The sequence below is a fragment of the Talaromyces proteolyticus genome, assembly GCF_021365285.1.
Source record: "Talaromyces proteolyticus strain PMI_201 chromosome Unknown BGW36scaffold_8, whole genome shotgun sequence".
NCBI classification, from domain to species: Eukaryota; Fungi; Ascomycota; class Eurotiomycetes; order Eurotiales; family Trichocomaceae; genus Talaromyces; species Talaromyces proteolyticus.
The window spans coordinates 182,316-207,737 of NW_025764284.1; the positions used below are offsets into that span (position 1 = coordinate 182,316).

At 49.0% G+C, this 25,422-nt stretch overlaps 9 protein-coding genes across 9 annotated transcripts; 7 read left to right on the plus strand and 2 right to left on the minus strand.

Annotated features, from left to right (window-relative positions):
• Positions 1-1,668: 1,668 nt before the first annotated feature.
• On the plus strand, positions 1,669-3,771 carry BGW36DRAFT_193246 (putative hydroxymethylglutaryl-CoA synthase Erg13). The gene is made up of 4 exons (XM_046209810.1): positions 1,669-1,893; positions 1,953-2,055; positions 2,112-3,184; positions 3,241-3,771. The coding sequence occupies exons 1-4, from the start codon at positions 1,837-1,839 to the stop codon at positions 3,376-3,378; spliced, it is 1,371 nt and encodes a 456-aa protein (XP_046070064.1). The 5' UTR covers positions 1,669-1,836; the 3' UTR covers positions 3,379-3,771.
• A 1,558-nt stretch (positions 3,772-5,329) lies between these two features.
• BGW36DRAFT_300063 (uncharacterized protein) lies at positions 5,330-7,213 on the plus strand (the record flags this gene model as incomplete). The annotated part of the gene is made up of 1 exon (XM_046211592.1): positions 5,330-7,213. One exon carries the CDS (start codon positions 5,330-5,332, stop codon positions 7,211-7,213), a length of 1,884 nt encoding a protein of 627 aa, XP_046070065.1.
• Positions 7,214-10,066: 2,853 nt separating this feature from the next.
• On the plus strand, positions 10,067-11,622 carry BGW36DRAFT_322374 (uncharacterized protein). The gene has a single exon (XM_046212671.1). It carries the CDS (start codon positions 10,125-10,127, stop codon positions 11,463-11,465), a length of 1,341 nt encoding a protein of 446 aa, XP_046070066.1. The 5' UTR covers positions 10,067-10,124; the 3' UTR covers positions 11,466-11,622.
• A 608-nt stretch (positions 11,623-12,230) lies between these two features.
• BGW36DRAFT_299525 (FAD binding domain protein) lies at positions 12,231-14,040 on the plus strand (the record flags this gene model as incomplete). Its single annotated transcript, XM_046211542.1, has 4 exons — positions 12,231-12,428; positions 12,471-12,775; positions 12,855-13,432; positions 13,484-14,040. 4 exons carry the CDS (start codon positions 12,231-12,233, stop codon positions 14,038-14,040), a joined length of 1,638 nt encoding a protein of 545 aa, XP_046070067.1.
• Positions 14,041-14,254: 214 nt separating this feature from the next.
• BGW36DRAFT_193313 (putative NAD binding Rossmann fold oxidoreductase) lies at positions 14,255-16,094 on the plus strand. Its single transcript, XM_046209812.1, has one exon. It carries the CDS (start codon positions 14,335-14,337, stop codon positions 15,970-15,972), a length of 1,638 nt encoding a protein of 545 aa, XP_046070068.1. The 5' UTR covers positions 14,255-14,334; the 3' UTR covers positions 15,973-16,094.
• A 121-nt stretch (positions 16,095-16,215) lies between these two features.
• BGW36DRAFT_360648 (phosphoglucomutase PgmA) lies at positions 16,216-18,007 on the minus strand (the record flags this gene model as incomplete). Its single annotated transcript, XM_046214194.1, has 3 exons — positions 16,216-17,528; positions 17,585-17,886; positions 17,955-18,007. The coding sequence occupies 3 exons, from the start codon at positions 18,005-18,007 to the stop codon at positions 16,216-16,218; spliced, it is 1,668 nt and encodes a 555-aa protein (XP_046070069.1).
• A 551-nt stretch (positions 18,008-18,558) lies between these two features.
• Positions 18,559-19,213, minus strand: BGW36DRAFT_299348 (putative RNA exonuclease Rex2; the record flags this gene model as incomplete). The annotated part of the gene is made up of 2 exons (XM_046211523.1): positions 18,559-19,080; positions 19,166-19,213. The coding sequence occupies 2 exons, from the start codon at positions 19,211-19,213 to the stop codon at positions 18,559-18,561; spliced, it is 570 nt and encodes a 189-aa protein (XP_046070070.1).
• A 550-nt stretch (positions 19,214-19,763) lies between these two features.
• BGW36DRAFT_193364 (putative immune-responsive protein) lies at positions 19,764-21,565 on the plus strand. Its single transcript, XM_046209813.1, has 2 exons — positions 19,764-20,102; positions 20,171-21,565. Exons 1-2 carry the CDS (start codon positions 19,866-19,868, stop codon positions 21,374-21,376), a joined length of 1,443 nt encoding a protein of 480 aa, XP_046070071.1. The 5' UTR covers positions 19,764-19,865; the 3' UTR covers positions 21,377-21,565.
• Positions 21,566-22,585: 1,020 nt separating this feature from the next.
• On the plus strand, positions 22,586-24,176 carry BGW36DRAFT_360651 (uncharacterized protein; the record flags this gene model as incomplete). The annotated part of the gene is made up of 6 exons (XM_046214195.1): positions 22,586-22,681; positions 22,738-23,055; positions 23,117-23,153; positions 23,218-23,285; positions 23,362-23,738; positions 23,789-24,176. The coding sequence occupies 6 exons, from the start codon at positions 22,586-22,588 to the stop codon at positions 24,174-24,176; spliced, it is 1,284 nt and encodes a 427-aa protein (XP_046070072.1).
• Between the last annotated feature and the right edge of the window lie 1,246 nt (positions 24,177-25,422).

Here is a 25,422-nt window from a genome sequence, read left to right on the forward strand (position 1 = left end):
TTCCCGCTGCGTTTAACCAACGTTTTGGACGCGTGGCGCAGTCGGCCGCCAAGTGCTGCAGGCAGCACCAATGCAAGGAGCCGAACCCCCATTCAACTACATATGCACATACGGACATATGTATGATTTTGATCTTGTCTAGAATCATTATCGCCAAAATCCTAACGTCCATGTCTACCAGATGTGCACATGTAGACTAGCAAATACATGCGCTCGCTGTTCTAGAACATTGATAAGATAGAGTGTGTCGCGAACATCTGGAACATGGGCCGCATTGAACCAACATTGAGTAATGAGACGGTGTTGGAATTAAAGTAGAATACCTTTAGGGGCAGTGAATATTTGAATAATTGAGCATCAGCGCATTGAAGATCATTGACATCAAGGATGCGTTGAAAATTGATGTTGCCAAGAAATTGATAGTTAAATGCACGTGCACGTGGTTGCGGCGTGACTTCAAATATATACAGTGAGATTAATTGATCTATCCACGGCTATGTACATGTGCGAACTATAGTCGACCGATACATATGTAATACAATACTTTGGATGGCCCTTATTGCATCAACAGACATCTGAAATCGACTATCGAATGATCAAATGAGAATAGAATCGGGAATGCTTTCAGCATCCGGGAATGCCAGCCACCCTCTAACTAGTCGAAATTCAATTTTAAACCAAAAGCTTGTAAAATAAGACATCCGTTATTTCGAGAGTATCCGAATTAAGCAAAATGCTAAGTAATCTGATAACACTCTGATTTATGCCCGAACGCATTCCCGGGCGCCCGACATCGGAATGCCTACCTTGATTATTGGCATCTCTGGGTAACGGAATAATTAGACAACTAATATGATCTCGAGCTATTGCCGAGTCAACGCCGACACAACGCAATTGTCTCAACACAATGCCGTTCTTGAAAAGGGGCTTCAATGTTGAAAACAGCTGCCTGGACTAGTCGTCGATAGTTAGCGATAGTCAGTCCATTGCGATCTAATTTCCAAGTCCCCTCAGTCACAAGGTAGAGACTGATAGACTGATAGACCGTGTGATTCCCGAATTTCAATCCTAAGTCGTGTTATACATATATCCGTCATGTAATTAGCACTCCGTATGTAGTGGTAGCAGATGGTAACTAGTTAAGAGGGAACATTGGAGTATATGTGGGGGCGAGTTCCGTATACATTATTGGCTGGCTAGACGACACTAGCCAGGGCGTTTTCCTGTTCAGGGCTTAGCGGATGTACGTCAATGCAAAAGCGAGCATGAACAAACGCAAAAGGGTGCAAAAGGTGCAAAAAGGATGCAAAAAGTTAGCCAGTGCCAAAAGCAGTCTGGGGATCCCTTTTGCACGCCGACTGGCGGTCAGGGTTTTTTCTTTATTCGGCCTCGTTTATTCGACATCGCACAGACGGAAAAGGCGAAAAGCATCTCATATTGAAATTGAAATGAATTGGAATGAAATGAAATATTATTCTCTATGTAGTTTTCAAAAGTAATACTGAAAACCGTGGAAGGGACAGTGGACCAGTGGGCTCAGCGCGTGGGCGAATCGTGACCGGGTTCCACCCCCCCCTCCAGACTCCTATTCTTTTTACAATTTACTAGTATTATTATTTAAGATTGTCGGATGCTCCTGCCCCTTAGCGACCCCGACCACCTCTCTTTCTCTGCGCGACACCTGCTTTTTGCCCTCTTCAATTCCTCCTCCCTGTGCTTGTCAGCTTGTGTTTTAGACGCTTTTGCATATAGAGCTAAGAAGACTACGGAAATCGCACGTGGCCGAACCCAGACTGTCTGAAGCCTGAATTTTCTTGGATTCACCCCGCCTCCACCATGTCCCGTCCTCAGAACATTGGCATTAAAGCCATTGAGATCTACTTTCCCAGCCAGGTAGGTCCCTGCCAGGAGCTCTCTGCTTTACGGAGATATTTCGCTAACCGCCCCGATAGTGCGTTGACCAGGCTGAGCTGGAGAAATTCGATGGCGTGAGCGAAGGCAAATACACCATCGGCCTGGGCCAGACTCAGATGAGCTTCTGCGATGACCGTGAAGGTAAGATGCAATCACAAACACAATCTAGGAGCTCTGCTAACGGCTGTTTTAATTAGACATCTACTCCATGGCCCTCACCACCCTCTCCTCCCTCTTCAGCAAATACAATGTCGACCCCACCTCGATTGGACGTCTGGAAGTCGGCACCGAGACTCTTCTGGACAAATCCAAGTCGGTCAAGTCGGTGCTCATGCAGCTGTTTGAGAAGTCTGGCAACCTGAATGTGGAGGGTGTTGATACCGTCAATGCTTGCTACGGAGGAACCAATGCGGTCTTCAACAGCATCAACTGGGTCGAGTCCTCTGCCTGGGACGGTCGTGATGCCGTCGTCGTGTGCGGTGACATTGCTCTCTACGCTAAGGGAACTGCACGCCCTACTGGGGGTGCCGGCTGTGTTGCCATGCTCATTGGACCGGACGCCCCCATCGTTTTCGAGCCTGGTCTCCGTGGCAGCTACATCACCCACGCCTACGATTTCTACAAGCCCGATCTGACAAGCGAGTACCCCGTTGTCGATGGCCACTTTTCCCTCCGATGCTACACCGAAGCCGTGGACGCCTGCTACAAGGCTTATAATGCCCGCGAACACACCCTGCAGCAGAAGAACGGAACCAATGGAGTTGTTTCGGACGCCGAAACTCCCTTGGACCGCTTCGACCACGTACTCTTCCATGCGCCTACCTGCAAGCTGGTGTCCAAGTCATACGCCCGCATGCTCTACAACGACTTCCTCGCCAATCCTTCCCACCCAGCATTCGCCGATGTTCCCGCCGAACTCCGGGAGCTCGACTACGAGAAGTCTTTGACCGACCGCACAGTGGAAAAGACCTTTATGGGCCTGACTAAGAAGCGCTTCAACGAGAGAGTGCAACCTACCATCCAGGTTGCCACCATGTGTGGCAACATGTATACTGCTAGTGTCTACGGAGGCCTTGTTAGCATGCTGTCTAACATCTCCTTCGATCCTAGCCAGCCAAAGCGAGTTGCTTTCTTCAGCTACGGCAGTGGCTTGGCTAGCTCCATGTTCAGCGTCAAGGTTGTTGGCGATGTTTCCACATTGTCCAAAAACTTAGACTTGCAGAAGCGATTGAAGGCTCGCCGTGTCGTTCCTCCTTCCGATTATGATGCTGTAAGTGATATTACTCGTATCCAGCTTTTGACCTCCGAAATTAACACATATGCTAGATGTGCTTGCTCCGTGAGCACGCTCACTTGAAGAAGAACTTCAAGCCTACCGGCAATACTGAAACCATAGTCTCTGGCACATACTATCTCACCGAAGTTGATGATATGTTCCGACGAAAATATGCCGTCAAGGCATGATGGATAAAATGACGATCGACCTAATGCGATGAAACGAATTAGCAGTTTGGGGGCCTCGGAACGGAATCTGGACATCATATTTTGTCCTGTTTATTATTGTCCGATCTAGATGGTATTGATTTGGTCGGAAAAGTCTGGCGGGCGACGTAATTTTGGACTTTCGGGGGATCACGTTTTTCTTTCTTTTTGCTCCTTGCACGCCGTGTTTATAGAAACTTACTTACGCTGCCCCTGTTGGCTGTCATGAAGAAGAACCGGAATATAATGTGATCTAATAATATACACGGGGACACTTTATCGCCGATGGTCCAAGCTGTAGTTTATCCTTATGTTTATGTTTATTTTTATCTTAATCTTAATCTTAATCTTTATTTAATTCGACGTAGAGCAGACTAATCACGTTGTCCCACAAGCAAACTGTTTCGCAATCGATCCCGTACCGCGGTGACTCACGTGTCACAGAGGTCTTCAATCTCGCACGAGCGATGAAACAGCGTCGTGAAACACTGGGCCAACCACAGCGCGAGACTGTGGGCAGGTCCTGGAGATCGTCTCTGCTGTTTACATGCAGACAGGCCCATGCGCCTATCAGACGCTGCCTGAGGCTGTTCAAACTTCGGGACGGCTTCCGATCGCTGACGATGATTGATCCTACACTCAACTTGTACTATCATAGCGCACGCCTGGACTTCTGAAGCTGATGATTGACTCACGCGTCGCAGTGGCGCCGGTGCAGCGATGGCTGATGGCCAATCCTCGCCTGAACAGCGCTGGATTTTCCAGCATCGTGAGTTTCATAGGCCCCGCGCACGCCCAATGAGCGGGCATAGCGCCGTGATGGGCACGCAGCGCGTACTGTGACGGATGCCCCAGGCTCAGACTCCCGAACTCCTATGCGCGCCTGCTATCAAAATAGAAACAGAGCATCCTGAAACTGTCGAAGCGCGCACGCTGATTGCCAGACCGACGCGGTGTTGCTTTATCACGTCGTTCAACTGGGCAAGCCGGCGCTTACGGAAATGAAGCCGTCTCAATAGGTTCGGCCTTGGCGCTTGTCCAAACAGTACACCTCTCTCTCCGATGTACCTCCTGTATGCCATTCTACTTCGTTTCTTGCAGCGCTTCTGCTTGCCGCCAAGGGCAAAACAAAATGCTATCTTGGGCCCGGGATAGCGCTCGCCTCGAATCTGTGTCGCTCTATCCACACCCCCTCGGTGGTTATTAATAGCATCTTCTCCGAACCTGATGTTACTGAATATAGAACACCACATACTCGCCAGCATGTAGACACCGGAAAATCCAGCTGCACGGCGATGGGAGCTAACCAAATACGCGTGCTTGAAACACAAAAGCTTCCCAATTTAGATCCTCCCACGCGACGTCAAGCCCTGAATCCATCCTGGTGTTTCGCACATCGTTCTTCACGATGAGGCATCAGTTCGTGAATGGATCCGCTGCGAACGCTCCTGGTGGTTTCGACTGGAGCCGAACAGGAAACTGGAGTATGCTTTGGCGTCATGATGGAGCTCTGGCGTGTGTTTCAGATTTCTCCGTCTGGATACAATCGGACGGATCTTGTTGATGTTTACCTGCTGGCCTCAAACATTTAACAACCACACTGTGCCCAGAGGATACTCGTTCTCTTCTCCTTGCTCATGCTTTCATCACTTCGATTGCATCGAAGCAAGTTGTCTTTAGTTGTTCATAATCTCTCTTGATATCCTCACATCTATGCCTTGACTTCACCTCCACTCCCTCCTCTGTCTCCATTAGTATAGGGCTGGACTCATTGTACCTGGAGAGCTGGCATCTCTCTCCATACTTGTTTGCACTATCGACTGTCTTGACTCGACCTCGTTGTAATATTCTCACTAGCGCAGGTACGATCTGACTCGGTTCGGGATATCCAATGCATGACACCATGACTAACATCATCCTTAGACCAGCCACGATGTCTCTGGAAGACTCGTATTACTTGCCTACTACGCCTCCTGGTGTGGCTAGACTACACTTCGTGGATAGTGCGCATAGCCGCAATAATTCAGGCTCATCCAACCATTCACAGGGCTCATCTCCTGACTCTGTCTTGACATGCGTGACCACTCCAAGCATATCACCCAACCACCAACACGGACCTCAGATCTTGCCCAAGATTCGGACGCAAGATGTTGTTGTCGAGCCGGTCTCCAACGTTGGGCCTCGTCGTCACCGACGTGTCTTGTCCAACACTCGCAACCCCCCAGGATTCATGCCATATCCCACTAGCCGGCCTTCTTCTCTATCACGAAACGTGATCGATGCTTCTGATTGCAACGGGCTCATCTCACCCATCTCCCCAGCCTCGGTGCAGAACCAGACACCTGTATCTGGCTTGTCATCACCTATTGCCTTGACCGCATCCGCTAAACGTAAGAATGCCTCTGGCCATTCTCGCTCTGGCTCTGCTTCTAGCATCGACGAGGCCACTTTGTCTCGATATGGCTATCCAACATACAGACAGCTTCCAAAGTATGTCTCTCATTCAGATGCCTCCCCTGTTAGCCCTGTTGATCCCGCCTCTTTTGTCTTCCCTACATATGGACAAGTTCCTCCGGTGCGGATGCTTCGTCCAATCAACCTCCCATCACAAGCCACATATGCCGCCATGCCATCACCTCAGTACGATTATCTCCGCGTTCACAGCGCTCAGCCGTCCCCAGTGGGTGGCTTTCTGACACCAACCATGCCCTCGCCATCATCAACCACCTTGCTTACCTATCTAACTGACCCTACCCCTGCTGTCAACTTGGTCCGCACCGTTAACTACGGTCCCACCCGCGGCCTTCACGACTACTTTTGGTGGGATATTCGCCAATTACGAAGCTGGTCATCTTTCTCCCCTTCCACGTTCAACGAGATCTACGGCCTCACCCAGCTTCTAAAAACCCCAATCTCAGGTCACTTAACCCCACAACCATTGATCCCCTCCTCCCGCCTATCCCCAGAATCCGAAAACTCCCTGATCAGCCTTGTCGGAGACATCTACGCACCACGCGTGAATGCAGCTCTGCGAGTCTCTCAAGGATCAGACCACATGAGACTCTACGTTGCCCCCGATTCCATCTCCCCTAACAGCCGAAGCGTCGCCAACGGCCCTCACTTCCTTGCCAACTACACTTCCGACACAGAACAAACCTCCACCGGCTCCCCACGCGGTCGCGTGGTCGGAATCGCCAAGAGCTTCGATCGGTGGAACACGGCTATGCGCAACGAGCCCCCGCACCGCAGGGTAGAATACCTCAAGGGCCTCGCCCATCTCCAGCGTTGCATGCGCGAGCACTCCTGCCGATACGGCTTCATCATTACTGAGATCGAACTCGTCTGCGTGCGCGCTGGCTGCGATGACGGTGACGATGTGCCTTATTTCGGCTACTTCGAACTCTCATCCCCCATCGCTACCAAGGAGTCCTCCACGACCACCGCCTCACGCGCAGTCACGCCTGGCTCAGATGGGCATTCGCGCAGCGTCTCCCCATCTAACTTCCTAGACGATGCTTCGCACGGCCTGGGGGTTCCCATGACCGCCACATTAGCCCTTTACTTCCTCCTGATGCTATCCAAGGCCGTACCACTCCCTTCCCAACCATCCGGCCATCTGAACGTCGGCGGCCTCGGCGCGCTGAGTCGGCAACGCATCCTCTCTGATCCGAAGGACATATGGATCCCCGAGCCGCAACTCGGCGAGAAACGCGAAGCGAAGCGAGTTCGCGGCTGGATCTGGCCGCAAGATGCGTGGCATCGCCGAGAAGGCGCTCGTCCGAAAAGCGACGCGAAATCGAAACGATTACGCAAGTAATTAGTTCTAGTTTACGACTTCTTTCTAAGTGCTGTATTTATGTGTTGTGTTTGTCTAGGTATATGGTTTTGACGATGGTAAGGCTATCTGTTGGGGTTTAATTTTAGGCCTAATAATGTCTATTAGCATTTTATATCTTTGGAATGTACAATCTAATGGGTTGGACTTTGTGAAATTTATTTTACTTTCTTTTGGTTTGGAATTCCCTGGCATGCATATTCAGGTGTCAATAATCGAGGTTTCTTTCATTTGCATTTTACAAGTTGAGGTATTTCATGCATTTCTCTTTTAAGTATTTGTAAAGTACTTTCATATTGTTTGTGACTGGAGTGCCTTCGTATATCTTAGGCGCATACTGGTTTCAAATGTTGCATTGTGCATATCAACATGGGTTTTTTGGTGCTCGAAATGGATCAATTGATAGGTGACAGTTGGTACGATATGTGAATATTCTATTTTCGACCTTTAATTTAGAAATGTTCACAACTATCAGTCTTCTGTATATCTAGTTTTAGCTTACATTCTACCTGTACTACATTGCTTGACGGTATCAAATTTCAATTGAAACGACAATGTCTCGTCATTGAATTAAAATCAACATCGATATACTTCTCCCTCAGAACAGGAAATATGACACAGTAAATGCCGATATTTATATAAATATCAGTCAATATAACAGTCTAATATAACCCTAGCGCAAATCCGAAGCTTGGACAGATGTAGGGACCTCACCATGGGCACTCCCGTCAAACTGATTGCACTGCAGTCTACGCCATTCAGCATATAGGTTTCGGAGAGAAAAAGATTAAATCGATAAAATATGCCTTTTTCAAATGCTGTTGTCTGTGGTCCATACATGTACTAATTCCTGGATAAGTATGGCTAGCATGCTTGGCTGGGTTACAGGATATATACTCCTTATCAACATATTTCGTAGTTTGCTGTAGTGGAGATATACACGTCAGTCATAATCTAATCGAGAATTGCATCGTTGTCTATGGCCTGTTGTTGACTTTTAAGCCATTGGCGTATTTAGAGTCCGGAAAGGCGCTCGCTAGAACATTGTTTAAGGCAACTCTAAGACTAATGTAGTCAGTACATATTCGATTGCCGATCGCAGAATCCAGATGCGCTGATCAATATATATTAATATTCTTCTCTACGGAGAACTTCTGGTCTCTAACAGAAAACTTTAGTAAAGATGATTGCTTGGGTCGCACGGCGAGGTCACATTGACACTGCTAGTAATGCCACGCCGAGATCCTATTGTTAGGGGAAGGCCTCAGTCACGGCCAGGTTTTGGATATGCCCTGGCCAATCAGCGGTGGTCCCTGGCGGCAGTGCCTGACTAGCCTTGCGTTAGGAGTATATCTCGCTAGCCAATCAGGATAGATTCAACCAACATCTTGTTATAGATACAGCTAAACAAAATATCAAGGGATTACAGAATAACGCTATTAGTTAATGAAGAAGTAACATATTTAATTCATATCGAAGCTCGTGGTTGTGTGTTTGACTGTCAGTGTTTTGTCACAATCCAATTGTTTTTAGTCTGTGATGATTGAGATAGTTACTTGAGTCTCGATGCATGCAACGGCCCTAGTATGTCACCAAGGATACACAGGTTATGAGATCTGCCGTTAGCCTGAATTTTGCACTACTCCAGGCGTGGGTTGCATGCGATCACATAGTACCTATATACCATTTACCAACACTGCTATCATGACTGTCCTTGCTACGGTGTGGATAATAAGTATGTCGTATTCAGGTCTTGCTCATACCCTTGGGAAGCCATATGGAAGCTTTCAAGCCACGAACAAGAAGTAAATGTGAGATCTGTTGAGATCTCTCCGCAAGCCACAAAAGCCACAGAATCCATGGCAAACCTTAAACCATGTAGGGCTCAACGAGAAGTTTAGCCACTATGTATGGATCATGCACGTATGTAATTGTGTTTCCATAGTGTATCGGCCGTAAATGCTCCGGGGACCTTGGAGTGTGGACGGCTTTAATGTAGTATCAGAATATAGCTCCATTGTGACTGAGTGATTGCCTCTAATTTCGTTGTTTCCGTCATGGGGCCGTTGGTCATGGCGTAGCAGAAATGGAGAACAGTGATAGTCATATGTGAGCCTCTAACTAAATCCTACAGACGCAGGTTGTTAATGATGTATTTCTTTGAAATGGCTATCTTTTCAGTAAGTAGTGTGCCAACTTACGGCCTTGAATGAAGACTTATTGAATGAAAATTAGCAATACATTTTTGAGGTCTTTGCTGAGTGCTGACATTGGCGCTAAGATCGTCGGCTTATCTGACAGATCGCGCCTATTCAACAATAAATACGCCTCGCTGATACTTTGAGGCCGTGCTCAACAATGATGACACCCAAAACGGAACACTGCACCCGGGCCGCGCCATTACCGAGTCTACACTTTACAACCTCTTATAGATTTGTATAAGGGGTTTCAGCCGTCTAACCTTTAACACCAATTCTAGTTCCTGTTCCCCATGTCTGGTCCACACGGATTGCTACCTCATGCTTTTAGACCCTAGCACATCATGATACTGCCAGGGCTCCTGAGCGTGACTCCCGGCCCCATGGATCGAATCAAAGATAGAAACTGCCATTTCTAAGACCATGATCGACCGTTATGAGATTATTATAGTCCTCTCGGCAGGACGGGTGGAGGGGAGATGTGGATGACAGAATAAATAAGACTGGCCTGACCTTGTGTCAGGTCTTCTATCACTTCATCTTCTTTCTGCACGGTCATTTTCTTCTTTGTGTGTACACTTGGACACAGTTCATTCCTTTCCTACGGGTGTTAGATACACTCTTGTCTCTCCTTCATACACCAATTTCAAAGCCCCCTTATTGTCTTTATATACACATATACACCAATATACAAAATGTTTGGTGTCACCAAATGGGCTCTGGCCCTTACTGCCGCCCTGAGCGCTGTTCAGCACGCCGTTGCTCGTCCTACAGAGCTGCACCCCGGAACTGCTAAAGATCTAATCATAAACTTCAAGGATACTATCAATGGAACCGCTGGTGCCATCCAGCACGCTTCAAATGATGGCAACGGCACCGGCCCCCCCCTCAAAATCACCGTAACCAACAACATCGGAAACAATGTGAACTGCTATATTACTGGCTCCGAATCAAGCGACAGCAGCACCTTGACCCCTATGATTCTCCAGGCAGATGGCACCTGGTACTACCCAGATGGCGCTGGAAGCACTACTCCTCAGCCCATCACCGCCAACATTGCCATTCCTTTGAACCCCAAGGGCCAAACCACCGACATCACTATTCCCGGCTATATCAAGTCTGCTCGTGTTTGGTTCGCTGTTGGAAACCTCCAATTCTTTACTAACCTCGACGCCAACGGCGCCCCTCAAGTCACCCAACCGTCTGAGACTAACCCAAGCGACCCTAGTGCTGGCGTCAACTGGGGATTCGTTGAATTCAACTACGCAGCTGACTCCGGCGTCTATGCTAACGTCAGCTACGTCGACTTTGTCGGTCTGCCTCTCGGCCTGTCCCTCACCAACTCCACCGGTGCAGTCCAAACCGCCCTCGGCCTCCCTGCTGACGCCGTGCCTAAGATCTGCAACGATCTCAGGAACCAAACCTCCGTCGACGGCAAGCCCTGGGACCAGCTCTGCCAGACCTTGAACGGCACCGTCATCCGCGTTCTTTCCCCGAACTCCATGGTCGCCGAAAACTCCAGTTTCGGCCTCTCGAACTACTTTGATGACTACGTCAACCAGGTGTGGGAGAAATACAGCAGCACCTCTCTCACCGTCAACACCCAGAACACTCCCGGAAATGTCACCTGCAACGTCTCCGGCGACACGCTTCTCTGCGGTGGCGACAACAAGAACTACACCAAGCCCGCCAGCGCCGATATCTTCGGCTGTGCTAGCGGCCCGCTCAACGTGGAGCCAGCCACTGACAACGCAGTCCGCAAAGCCGTAGTGCCACGTCTCTGTGCTGCCTTTAACCGTGGTACCTATTTGCTGGACGGCGGTGATGTGCAGCCCTCTCTCGGCGCGCAGTCCTACTACACCACGAAGGTTGCTAACTGGTACTCGGAGATTGTTCACAAGTACGAGGTTGACGGGAAGGGCTACGCCTTTTCTTACGATGATATCAACCCGGATAACAACGAGAACGCTTCTGGTGAGGTCTCCTCCAAGAACCCTTCGGTGCTCGCCATCACTGTTGGTGGACCCAGCACTTAACTTTTTTCGCTTGTCATTTGTTTCATAGAAGATGCCTGCCCTTGGGAAAGTACCTGTCATTTCAAAGTTTGGTTTATTAAGCAAGCAGCTGTCTTGATTTTGGCTTTGTTCACTTCCGATGTACATATGATGATTTCGTTAATATCTGGTACTTTCACCACGTCGCTGGATATGTGGAACAGCTTTTCATGTACATATTTCAAGCTCTGAGCAGCCCGGCAGAGCTGTCATAGTGTTAGGGTTGGATAGAAGCCGAAGACTGAATTAAAATGCAACTACATATGTAAATAAAAGCTAGTAATCGAGTTGTCATATCTGATAAGGATCCAAAGGTATGTTTTATCGTGATTTGTTTCTAGAATGTAGTTTGGTGAAAGGTCTCCCGTCAATTAGGGTTATCCTTTCCAAATCAGGCATTTCCATGCTTACTCGACAACTTAGGCTAGTGTCAAATATTTACATTCGCAATACAACTTCGCAACTGAAAGTTATGACTTTTAATTTATGAAAGTCAAACGAATACTATCTTTGTCGTTGTTACCTAAGTACTCCCCTATGCTGGTGTGGTGAGCTCCCGAGGTACTCACCTCGTCTTACCAAAGCAGCAAAGAAGGTCAACCATGAGGTCCCCATATCCTGAGGACCCTGGGGATGATACCACAACCACATTCCTGACTCTACCTATACCTATACACCATTTAAATACTTGAACTCACGTCTACCTACGTAACCAATTTCATTTATTACCATTCTCCGAAATCCGACATGGCAGAAACAGTAAACGAGGTCTACGACGTAATCATCATCGGCGCTGGACCATGTGGTCTCGGCGTCGCAGCCCGTCTACGCGAAGAGACACCCTCGGCTATGTTCACCGACGAAGAACACCAGCGGTATCACTGGATCAAGAAACACCGCGGGAAAATGTCCTTAGTACGTGCGCAGCGCCGCAAGAACAAGGGTGTCCGCGCAGACCGGTATGCCGGGGCTAATGAGCATGCGGAGGTGCCAACAAATCTGCAGATATGCAGACCAGAGTCTTGTTGTGTTCGCGGCAACAGCAAGTATTCGACTCTCGTCCTGGATAGCTCCGGGTCTCGCTGGATGGAACGATGGAATCGGGCGTTCCTGGCCCTCGAAATCGATCATCTGCGTAGCCCGATGTTCTTCCATTTCGACCCGGGTGACCGTGATGGGCTATTGGCGTATACGCGGGAGACGGGCAGGGAGAAGGAGCTTTTTGAGCTTTCGGGGTGTGTTGGGCATGAGCTTAGCAAGCATAAGAGGAAGAAGATGAGAAATCAGTCCCAGTTCGTGTTATTATCTAGAATGAAGACGAGAAGAAAAGGGAAGATGTGAGTTTATTCTAACAAGAGGGTTGAGATGCAGGTTCCCGCATGAAGCCGAAATCAATGAACGAGATCGCAAAGATTACTTCACTCCGGGTACCCGGCTATTTGCTGATTACTGCGCGTCTATTATCACACGATACGGGCTGGACGGGGTGGATCAGATTCGGCAGTCAGACGTGCATGATATAAAGTTTGCAGAGATAGAAGGGTCCAAAGAGAACACGAAGCTGTTCACTGTATCGACTTGCTGCGGATCACTGCATAGTAGAGCAGTAGTGCTAGCGATTGGTCCTGGCCATACAAAGATGATGCCTTGGGAGCTGTCCCCAGAGGAACAGAGGGGTGCATGCCACAGTTCTGAAATTGGAATGAAGTTCCCGAGTCCGCTGTTGGCGAAGAAAATCGAGTATCGCGAGGTGACAAATGTGGTGGTTGTTGGCGGTGGCCTGACTTCGGCGCAAATATCTCACGTTGCAATCCGCAAAGGGGTGACTAAAGTATGGCATATCATGAGAAGTGAGTTGAAAATCAAGCATTTCGATGTCGGTCTCAATTGGGTGGGAAAATTTAAGAACTATGACAAGGCTGTATTTTGGTCAGCAGATGATGACAGGGGTAAGACAACACTAGCCTGCCCACCAAATATAGATGTTGATTTACATCCAGAACGGTTCGAAATGCTTCAATCCGCACGGAATGGCGGGAGTATCACGCCTCGGTATTATAAACTCCTCAAACAACACATCGCACATGGCCGTTTATCAATCCACACAAATACGGTCATCCGAGAAAAACACTTCGACCCCATCTCCCAGACCTGGCGGCTCTCAACTGATCCGCCTATTCCGGAATTGCCGCTATGCATCGACTACATCTGCTTCGCAACAGGGATGCAGACTGACGTAACCCAGATGCCTCTGCTGCAGTCCATGAACCGGGACTATCCCATTGAGACCATGAATGGATTGCCCTGCCTGACAGACGATCTCATGTGGAAAGCTAGTGTTCCTTTGTTTGTCACCGGGCGGCTAGCTTCGCTCCGCCTAGGCCCTGCAGCGCCAAATCTTGAAGGAGCTCGAGCTGGAGCTGAGCGAATTGCTTGGGCTTTGGAAGACGTGCCTGGGATGACCTGTACTGGTGCAGACCGTCCAAGAGAAGAAGAGGACTTGCATAAAGCATTTTGCGGACTGGGTAACCGGTACAGCAGCCTGAATGAGGAGTAGTTTAGACAATTGTCGTCTACAGTACTAGGATAATTTCATAGCAATCAAGCCATCGAGTTATATATTAATCATCTGTTGTTGTTAAGATAAGCCGGAGAAAGCGGTGAAGCCGGCAATGCAAGGCCGACCCAGTGGCCAATCAGGGCAGGCGCAAAGGGAATGACGACCCGCGTACAGCGTGGAATGCGGGGATGCTTATCGATAGTCAACAACCCACGGAGTGACTGTGTTGATTCCGACACTCTTCATCTCTTGCCTTCACGATAACCTCCGTATCAAGTTGGCATCGCAAACATGGCCGATCATCAGCCATCTGCAACCACAGCAACCACACCAGCCGGCAAGACCGCCGTCAGGGGCACCAAAAAGCTCAAATTCCTCGTCATCGGCGCCGGATCCCGTGGGCACAGATACTCCGAAGCCGTCACAGAGTCTACCTCCGCTGTAATCCACGCTGTCGCCGAGCCTCGCCCCTACAACCGCCAGGAATTCGGCGAGTCGTTTATCTGGGGCGCGGGCGGTCGGCCAACCGAGGGCCAGGAGTTCTCTGACTGGAAGGACTGGCTGAAATGGGAACAGGAGCGACGACAGAAGATTGCACAAGGAGTTGCAAATGTGCCGGATGGTGTTGACGGTGTTTTTGTGTGCGTGTTGGATGAGATGCACGTTGAGGTGATGTGTGCGATTGCGCCGTTGAACCTGCACGTGCTTTGCGAGAAACCCCTCGCGACATCCATGAAGGACTGTCTTGCCATCTATCGCGCCTTTGTGCCGCATGGCCAGGAGCATGTGGCTCCGTCAAAAGTCTTCTCAATCGGCCATGTGATGCGCTATAGCCCGCACAATATGCGGCTGCGTCGCCTTCTGCTCACAGATCGTGTCATTGGCGATATTGTGTCTATCGAGCATACAGAGCCCGTCGGGTACTGGCACTTTTCCCACAGCTATGTACGAGGGAACTGGCGACGGGAGACTGCCGAGGGTGTCGGGTCATTGCTGACCAAGTGCAGCCACGACGTTGACTTTCTCATCTGGCTGCTTTCATCACCGCCACCAGGCGCACCTCGAGATACACCCGCGCATGCTCCACGCACAATCTCGTCGTTTGGGTCTCTGACTCAGTTCAGGGGTAAGCGGAAACCAAAGGAAGCCGGCTCCGCGACGAACTGTGTGACATGCCCCATCGAGCGCAAATGCAACTACAGCGCTGTCCGCATCTACAGAGACAGACAGCTCGCCAAAGGCGACACCGAATGGCCCGTCGACATAGTCTGCCCCGACATCGAAGACACATTCAAGACATCCGGTATGGCGGCGGCCGAAAAGCAGCTGATGGAAAAACTTTCCGAGGATTACGACAAGAAATCAACCCCGGACGAAAAGATCGCGTCGCGGCCGTGGTTCGGCCGTTGCGTGTGGGAGTCTGACAATAATGTCTGCGATGACCAGTTCGTCACGATCACGTGGGATGATGACGAGAACGAAGCGACGAAGGATTTCCCCTCTCGAATCGCCAAGACAGCCTCGCTGCATATGATTTCGCCGACGGAGAGACAGTGCGAGCGACGTGGGTGGGTGTATGGTACAGAGGGGGAGATTGAGTATGATAGTCGCACGATCAAGATCTTCTCGTTCGCGACGCAGGAGTTTACAACAATCGAGATCCCCAAGGCGGCGAATCCTAGGGAGGAGATTGGACATGGAGGAGGAGACTGGGGTTTGGCGCGTATGTATGTTGGCGCGATTGATGCAGTTGAGAATGAAGGGTGGGATGTTCGCGATGCACAAAATCACTTTATTGGGTGTACCCTGGAAGAGGCTGTTAGAAGCCATGCGCTTGTGTTTGCAGCGGAAGAGGCACGGAGGGAGGAGAAGGTGATCAAGTGGCAGCAGTGGTGGGATGAGAAGATGAAGTCTCATATTGCAGTTTAATTTCCAAAGGGATGAGTGATACAGTTAGTTACATGTATTAAATGCGATTCCCATGGCTGTTTTTGAATTTCATAAACATATATAGACTTCATTGCATACTATTTGATTCGTTCCATGTCCATCATCGTCGCTACACTAAAAATCCATTGAATTATACGCTATTATACCCTATCTATCTCTGTGCGTGGTGCTCCTCCATATCGTAAATGTTGATAATGAACTCAAGTCATCCTTAGATATGACTTAGGTCTTGACATCAGGTTCTTCCCGGCCGATGTACTCTTTCATTTTGAGCAGGTCCAAAGCTAGCTTGACGTTGTCCTTGAGATAATCTTGCGCGTCCAAAGCGTACTTGGTGGCATCATTTTCGTGCTTCTCGATGTACAGGCGGATTGTGGCGCCGCTGCTGCCAGTACCAGACAGGCGAACCACAATGCGGCTGCCATCATCGAACTTGACGTACAGACCCTGGTTCTTGCTGACGCTACCGTCAAGGTCGGTATACGAAAAGTTACCAGCGTCAGAAACCTTGCGACCAGCAACCGAAGAGCCAACGAAAGAATCCTTATTGTTGATCAACTCAGTCAAGAGGGCTATCACCTTACCCGCTGCAGTGCTGTCAACTTGTTCGTAGTCGTAGCGAGTAAAGAAAGTACGGCCATAAGTCTGCCAGAACTCGTTCTGAATAGAGGCAATGCTAGGCGTCTCATTGGGCTTCTCCTTGGCAACACCAGCAATGATGTTCAGCCATGCTACAACAGCCCAAACACCATCCTTCTCGCGGATATGGTTGCTTCCAGTTCCGAAACTCTCCTCACCACAGATAGAAATCTTCTTATTGTCGAAGAGAGCACAGAAGAATTTCCATCCAGTGGGCACTTCATAGGACTGCAGACCCTGAGCCTTGGCAACCAGGTCTACGGCACCCGAGGTAGGCATCGAACGAGCCAAACCATAAACACCCTGATTGCGGAAATAGGGTATGAGTTTCGCATGGTGCGCAATGATGGCAAGGCTGTCACCAGGAGACACGAAAGTCTTAGCTCCGTATATCATGTTACGGTCTCCATCACCGTCACTAGCAGCACCAAATTGGATGCCATTCTTGTCCACAGCTTCGACCAGCTCATGCGCATACACCAGGTTGGGATCCGGATGACCACCACCAAAGTCCGACTTGGGGACGGAGTTCTGGGTGCTAGAAGCCGGAAGTCCCAGCTCATCTTGGAAAATGCGGACACCATAAGGTCCAGTAACACCGTTCATGGAATCGAACAAGACTTTGAAGTCTGGGTGAGTTTTCAAGAAATTGCGGATAAGGTCGAAGTCAAATATTTCCTTCAAGAAATCGACGTAATCGGTCACTGAGTCAACAATTTCGACTTCTAGATCACCATATTTACGGGTTCCAATCTGTGTGATATCCACGTCTGGCAACTGAGTAATTTTGTAGGAAGTCAAAGATTTTGAGGTTTCGTAGATCTTATTGGTGACAGACTCGGGAGCCGGAGCACCGTTCGCAAGGTTGTACTTGATGCCGAAATCCTCAGTAGGCCCTACACAGATATCAACGCCAGCTCTATTGCAATTGATAGTTTATAGAGGAGCTTACCACCAGGGTTGTGACTGGCAGTCAACAGAATACCACCAGTTGCTTGTCGCTTGCGAATAAGATGACTCGCAGCTGGTGTGCTCAAAATACCATTTTGTCCCACCAACAGCTTCTTCACACCATACGCAACGCTGATTTTTGCAATTGTCTGGATCACTTCCGGGTTGTGGTAGCGACCATCACCGCCAATGACGAGGAAAGCACCCTCGGCGCCCTCGGGGATGGAGAGGAGAATGCTGGTCACGAAGGATTCGGAGTAGTTGGGTTGCTGGAAGACGACCACTTTTTTACGGAGGCCAGAACTAGAACAAGTCAGTTTACATATGTACTAATGACTGAAGCATTAGGAATCGTTTCAGATAGAACCTACGTTCCGGGCTTCTGGTCCTGGAAAGGAGTAATCGACACTGTCTGGACCGACATGCTGGAGGTTCTCAGAAGAGCGAATCAATCAGCAATCAGCAATCAGCGGGGGCAAGAAGTGCAGAGAAGAGAATTGGTGGATGAAGTGAAAGCAAAGAGACTCTCGCCGACAGTTCACCCAAGGGCGAGATGGCAGGTTTAAGTTAAAGAGGAACAGTTGACCCGTGGCGGCAGCAAGGAGGGGCATTCGCGTCATACTATCATAGCTCCTGCCGCTGCGGGGCATCCAAGACACCTACAGATGACACTTATACACTTAAATATATTTACATTATAAAATATACGTGTAGCTAGCAGAAGATACATGTATTTGTTGTCCCGATATAGACTGCATCTACATCGATTGCATGACTGCAAGTATCGTCGGGAGAATATCCGCGCTGGAAACGCCTGTCTTGAGGCCTGCAATTCTAGGCCATGCCTAATCGGCTGTGATTGCATGATTGCATGTCGAGGCGGCTCTTTCGTGTGATGTCTGTTTTTACCTCCGTAGATAATCGCATTCCAAGAGAGACGTCTGAATTTGGTGTTTAATTGACCAAATATCTTTGTCATCGCCCGTCGAAAAGTTGTTCGCGGTAGTACTTCATTTCCGCAATGCTTTCCAAGATATCGTCTTTTGCCAAGTGTAGCTCTCGCTTTGGTGGCGCGCCGCGCAGTAATTCCTCACTGCCCCATCGTCGCGCCGCCTCTTTAAGGGAACTGACATCTAGCAGGCGGTAATGAAGCCATTCAAGTACCTGGGCATACGGGCCCTTGGCGAGAAACGCTCGGTCTGCATGGATGCTATTACCAGCCAGTAACGCAGTACGTTGCTCCGGCACGTGTTGCTTGATGTATGCCAATAACTCTCCTGCTGCTGTGGCGGCGTCTGTATTCGAGGCAAGCACAGCATCGGTCAGCCCGGATTTTCCATGTGTGTCTACGCACCATTGCGACATCGCGTCCAGGGTTGACTTGGGCTGGTGGATGATCCTCTCGAAGCCATTCGGTTCTAGGAGTAGAAGTTGTGCGTCTGTAATAAAACAGCATATTTGGATGATACGATCGTTTTCGGGATCGAGGCCTGTCATCTAAACAGTCAATTGGTCTGGTTAGCTAGGTTCTTGATCGAGAAATTTCACGATGCGCGATGCGGGGAACTCTGCAGCAACAGACCTCGCAGTCAATCCACACCAGGGGGGCTGAGGATCGTGTCAAAGACATGTCTTCAGATGTCGCAGTACCAGATATTGGCCGCGATGCGATGGTGGATGGGATGTGAGGAAGAGCGCGTTTGCCAGGGCTGATGGGTGGCGACGCGGAGAAAGGAAGGAAGCATCGGGGCGCGCGATACAGCCGAGACGGCAGTCGCGCCAATTTGTTCACCTTCAACATCTCAAGAGCTACTCATTCTGCTTTCTTTTTCTTCTGGGTCTGCGTGTATTATGCCTGTTGCCTCTTGAGGAAGTCTATTTCACTCTCGCAGAGCTTTTTCGCCACTAAAATGATAATGATACACGCGGAATTGAGCCATGCCGATAAGCTTGGGCCATGTATTAATATCAATTGTGATATTATGACGGCCTTCCCTATATGCAATTACAACTACAAGAGTACGTATCCTATGAACCGGTCACTATTGGTTCCTGTGCAAGATGAATTAAAGCAATAACAATGCCGATTTCTGGGCCGGTCATACATGCTGCCACGGCGTGGCGGCATGAACACCGGGCCGGACACGGCAGGGTGCATCTTACGGCCAGATATATAAGGGCCGATCAGGCTATTCGAGAAGGAGGGGCAAAGCTATATTTAACAGTCAGTTTCAGATCTTTAATTGACTGGATAGAAGCATAGTGCACCAAGATACTCCATCATGGCTCATGGTTCTGAGGCCAACAGCTCTGGGGTCACAAAGCAATTATGTGAATGGATTCAAAATGTCTCAATGGACGATGTCCCTGAGGACATTCGCACCAGAGCAAAATACCTTATTCTTGACGGTCTTGCTTGTGCAATTATAGGCTCTCACCTTCCCTGGACACAGACGGCAGCGCTGGCCATCTTTGATATGGAGTCTCCTGGAAACTGCAGTGTTTGGGGCTATGACAAAGTACGCTCCTTCATTTATCTCGGAACCTGAGCTATTGCAAGCAGACAAAGCTAAACAATATGGTACAGAAAATCGGCCCTCTACCTGCTGCACTGTTGAATAGTACAGCAATCCAGGGCTTCGAGCTCGATGATTGGCATCTAGCAGCCCCTCTTCATTCGAACTCCCTCATTCTCCCAGCCCTCTTTGCAGCAGCCAGTAACGAACATGCTAAGCATTCCACCAAATCAAATGGCAAAAATTTTCTACTTTCCGTCATTGCCGGCTACGAAACAGGGCCTAGAGTTGGCCATGCCTTGTATGGGAAAGAAATGCTTACACGTGGCTGGCATTCTGGCGCTGTATTTGGCCCATCAGCTTCTGCCGCAGCCGTCAGCAAGCTTCTCAGTCTCCCCGCCGCATCTATCGAGGACGCACTGGGCATAGCCTGCACTCAGGCTGGAGGGCTTATGGCGGCGCAGTTTGGGAGTGACGCGAAACGCATGCAGCATGGCTTTGCGGCCAGGAATGGTCTTTTGGGGGCGTTGTTGGCTAGACAGGGGTATACTGGAATCAAGAACGTGTATGAGGAGCCGTATGGCGGCTTCCTTGCCATGTTTGGAGAAGGTTCGGGTAAGGAGCCTCGGTACTTGACTGAGGAAGTTTCAAAAGACCTGGGACAGACATGGCAGTTGCGCATGATTGGCGTCAAACTTCATGCTTCAATGGCTGGTACGCATTGTACAATTGATTGCGTGCAAGCATTACAAAATAAATACCCCGAGCAATTATCCAATCTAGGGGAAATTGCCAGTATCAAGCTTGATATGGGCGAAGCTGAATGGAAACACGGCGGGTTTGACATCAAGCGGCCTGTGTCAACGACCGGGGCGCAGATGAGTGCAATGTACACAACGGCTACCCAGCTCGTTGATGGCCAGGTTTTAGCCAACCAGTTCCGTCACGATAAGCTCGATAGAGATATTATCTGGGAATTGATTCATAAGACTCAATGTGTGCATGACCCAGAGGTAGGGGGGAAATATGGACAGCGTGTCACGATCATCTTGAAGGACGGGACGGTGCTAACACAGACATTGGAAGGCCCAAGAAGTGTCTACCCAGGGTTGACAAACGAGGAGATTCTTGACAAGTGGCGGCGTTTGACACAGGGGATTATTGAGGAAAAGCGAAGGGATAAGATTGAGAAGTTGGTGTTGGGTATTGAGGACTTGGAAGATGTGTCTGTTTTGGACGAGTTGTTGGCTGGTCCGATTGCAAATCCAATTGCGTGATATTCATATCCAAATTCGTTATCTATTCTGCTCCGTTATTTTATGCATATCAAAACTCGTCGTAGTAAAGCTGAAAATTATGATTCTGTACGTATAGCCAGGGGACTAAGCGAGAAGAAAAAAGCCTTGGAAGTAGAAGAAGTTGCTTTTTATTGGGCTGATATTCTATCTTGACTTACAATTATCTTGAGCCGATATATTCTGTGAGTTAATGACTAGTAGGGCATTTTAATACTTCTTAGGCCACTCTATAAGCTTGCCTCTTTTGTCTGCTAGAGCGTAATTGCAATTGTTATGGTAATGGCCATGTAATGGCAATCCAGCAGAGAATGAGAGTCGTCAAGAAACGGCGCAATCGTGATCCTGATCCTCAGCAGAAGGAAAGATAAAAGTGAAAGCAGGGGGGCGAGCGAGATAGGGCAAGGGCAAGTTTGTTAAATATGAACATGATAAAGGATAAAATTGTTATTAAGGGATTTGAGATGCATGTCTGTTAAGGAATCATTTCTAGTATTTCAGAATCATATAAGTTAATATTTATATTATAGATAATGCGCTCTTAGTGTACGAAAGTTAAAGTCGGGTTCCAGTTTTGGCTAGGCTAAGCGTGGGATCATCGGACGGACTGTCCGCTAGGCAGCGCCTACCCACCCAACTGAAAATTGAAGTTTATGAGATCCTGCTGGATCGATTATTATGACGGTAGAATACGAAGGCAGGGGAGTGATCATGAAAAGAGTTGTTAATTCTTTGGACCCCAGTGGAGAACGACGACGGCACCCCTATATAGCCAATGACGGTCCGTCAACTTTGTAGGAAGGATTCATTGTATCGACTTAGGGTTGCCCCTTTTTCTACTAGTTACCATGTAGTCGGTCCGAGTACAACATTCCGCGAAAATAGCTTCAATACGGGCGCACAGTTTCGCGCTACTGCGTCCGAGCACATGGTAACGAATTCAACTTGCTGGCCGAGCATTGATAAGTTGGAAAGCTGAATAATATTCGGGTTTCAAACAAATCTCCAATGTGCACCGCGTCAGAACCTTGAGGCCCTAATGTATTAATTAGTTAACCTCATCCAGCACCTCACGTCAGTAATCTGTCGCTATCCAGCGCTTCCAGTACTTGTGGGGGGATCGTGCTACTCTATGCGCCGGCAAATGAATGACGAGCGAGTATTCATTACCCCAAGGAGACCCCTTCAGCAATGAAGCGTCTAGCAATTTTCGCAGGAATATTGATCGCGGGTGTTCTTGGCGTTGCTCAACAGCAGCCTCCATATCCTCAATATCCGCAATGTGCGGTATGTAATCTATCCCAGCTTGGAGAACCGTGGGGCTGTCACTCACCGCGATCTAGGAAAACTGCACAGTCACAACAGCATCACAGTTCAATTGCTCTTCAGGTAATATCACCTGCAGCTGCTCGAGCCAGTTTCTCGCCGTTCTCTATCCATGCATTGAGACAGAATGTTCTGTGTTGGAAAGCTTGGCTGCCAAAAATGTTACCGCCAATGCGCGGTGTCATCTATCAGACCCCGATGATGGAAAGATATTGCTCATCATTGCGCCGATATGCGGCGCTATTGCGACTTTGATTCTGGGGATGAGAATAGCCACATCCTTTTTGCGGCGTTGCCGGTTAACAGCCGAGGATTATCTGATCATAGTCTCATGGGTAAGCTTCCGATTCAGTCATACGTAATCCTCAGAGAAGGTAACTGGATTTGCATTTACAGTTGGTGGTTGTGAGCCATGTCACCATTGCGGTTGAAAGTAAGTGCTCGCGTCGTTCAAGGAGATACCCAAAGTAGACAGAGCCGTTGATACGAGCACACAGTGTACAAGACCGGAGTGGGTCGAAATATATGGAATATTCCTCTGGAGGATACCTACTTCAACATGAAGGTTAGTAGCAGTTTCCTCTTCGAATCCATCCTTTCCACTTATGCATAGGTGCTCATCCGATGTCTTGGCTCTACAGCTGTTTTTCGTCGTAGACCTCGGGTATCTTACTGCCATCTCCTTGACGAAAATATCCATACTTCTATTCTATCTTCGACTATTCCCCCACATAATCGTCACCTTGTATGCCTTTATCGTCGTCATAGCCTGCTATAATGTGTCCTTCGTTGTGGCTCTTCTACTGTCACATATCCCACTCAGCGGCGCGTGGACGGCTTGGGACGGGCAATTCATCGGCCGCCAGATCAATGTCGACCTCATGTGGTATGTGGCTGCCAGCCTGAATATCGCTTTGGATCTGGGAATCATACTCCTACCACTCTGGCAATTGCGGCACTTGCGTATGAGCTTTAGCAAGAAGCTGCGGGCCAGTTTGATGTTTCTGGGCGGAATCTTGTACGTATGGAGATCTCTGTGACTGGATCACGTTCTAACCTGCTACCCAGTGTCATTATTGCCTCCACTGTCCGCATGCCCAACCTCCGCAACGCCTCTACAGCGACAAACCTTATGCGCGTGGACTCCGTCATCGCTCTCGGTTGGTGGAGCACTATCGAGATCACGGCTAGCATCCTGGTGGCGTCGATGCCCAGCATGCGCCTGTTTGTCTTGTACTTCTTCCCGCGAGCTGAATCCGAGGCCGACAGCGGTGGTGGCTTTTCAGGCAGCCCGAATCGAGATATTCACTGGCGCAGGCCATCAGCAAACAACGATATGGCGAAATGCAAGCGGAGGGGGTTGAACATTCTGGTTACGGATTATGCCTTAGAAAGTTCGTCAACACAAGACTTAGTTGATATGGTGACGTCGAGTCAGCCCAAGGGGTTTCATTAGTAACTTTCTCGACATTGAGCATCCTCAGGGGTGATAGGCTGTGACAAGGAGCGAATGTCTGGGCAAGTTGCCAATCATATACAAAGCTCCCTGCATTCATATCGAAAGTCCACAAGCTTAGCGCATTGAATACCTCTTGCAGTGATAGATAAATCTCATCAGCAGAGCAAAAACAGTCGGCGCTTGAATTGATTTGCATGTATTCAGATGAGATGGCGGGTAAAAGCCAAACCACTGTAGGCCGCCTTCACCCAGGGTCTCAGGGCACTTAGTTCCTGTATTTAAGTCAACTTAGTCTGCCTCAAGACGTTTCAGTAAGTATGGTCACAGTAGTGATAGAGCTTTCATTAACCCAGCCGAATTTCTCTGTGGAGGATATTCTAAAATCAGGGTTAGGGTTACGGCTTAGGGTTTACCCAAGTGTGACCATTAGCTACGACAAGTTATAACCCTAAAAAATTGATTAAGTGACCTCGATACTCTTAGTATTGGATATAGGCTCACTTAGTAATTAGATACTTTGCATAGGCATCATCAGTGGAGACAATGGCCAGTGCCAGTGTCATGCAGTAATGGAAGGATAATGATGTGCGGTAAGGTACATCACGTGGCCCGGGCTGTTGACGGCCTGACCATTGACCGCCTTCAGCCAACACAACCCCGGAAAGTCAACAATAACTCCAAAGCTGCGTCTGCTCCAGATTTTATCGTCGCTCTCTGCCCAGGAACCCTTTGGCCACGGCCTTTTGCATTTTTGAAGACTGCAGGAACTGCATCCTTTGTCTGCCTAGTTGAAACAGCGTACCCCGACGGTTTACCATCTCTACGGTCTGCTCCTCGTCGTTTGCATAGTTATCGGCGCTTCAGCCACCCCACTCGATGGAGGCATGACCGCGGGCCAGTGACGTTCACTGGGTGCATGTTTCTCTGTTAGTTCCCTGGAATACTCAATCAGAAGACGCCTGATACTGATAAATATATACCGTGCATCAGGAGGTCACCTTGCAAAGCTTGCTAGGTCTTGTTTATCAGCTACCAACTATTTTGCTGCATTGCCGCTCTATCGGATCGGCTTGTCTCCTCACCATAACCACTTTTCGGATTTTCCATTGCTGGATTATTGATATTCCTGTGCTTATTGGCGACCCGTGTTCGATCTAGTGTATCCACATATCTCAAGCATAATAGGTCCTTATCCCTCCGTGTACGGCTGCATTATTTCCACCCGCACTCTCGGCCTCGAAAC

What these genes read in the sequence shown, in the direction of transcription:
- BGW36DRAFT_193246 (XM_046209810.1), top strand. Translation starts at nt 1,837, where the DNA reads ATGTCCCGTCCTCAGAACATTGGCATTAAAGCCATTGAGATCTACTTT. An exon ending in AGATCTACTTTCCCAGCCAG is followed by an intron (nt 1,894 to 1,952) that starts GTAGGTCCCTGC and finishes CCGCCCCGATAG; the next exon opens with TGCGTTGACCAGGCTGAGCT. An exon ending in CTTCTGCGATGACCGTGAAG is followed by an intron (nt 2,056 to 2,111) that starts GTAAGATGCAAT and finishes TGTTTTAATTAG; the next exon opens with ACATCTACTCCATGGCCCTC.
- BGW36DRAFT_322374 (XM_046212671.1), top strand. Translation starts at nt 10,125, where the DNA reads ATGTTTGGTGTCACCAAATGGGCTCTGGCCCTTACTGCCGCCCTGAGC.
- BGW36DRAFT_193313 (XM_046209812.1), top strand. Translation starts at nt 14,335, where the DNA reads ATGGCCGATCATCAGCCATCTGCAACCACAGCAACCACACCAGCCGGC.
- BGW36DRAFT_193364 (XM_046209813.1), top strand. Translation starts at nt 19,866, where the DNA reads ATGGCTCATGGTTCTGAGGCCAACAGCTCTGGGGTCACAAAGCAATTA. An exon ending in GTGTTTGGGGCTATGACAAA is followed by an intron (nt 20,103 to 20,170) that starts GTACGCTCCTTC and finishes AATATGGTACAG; the next exon opens with AAAATCGGCCCTCTACCTGC.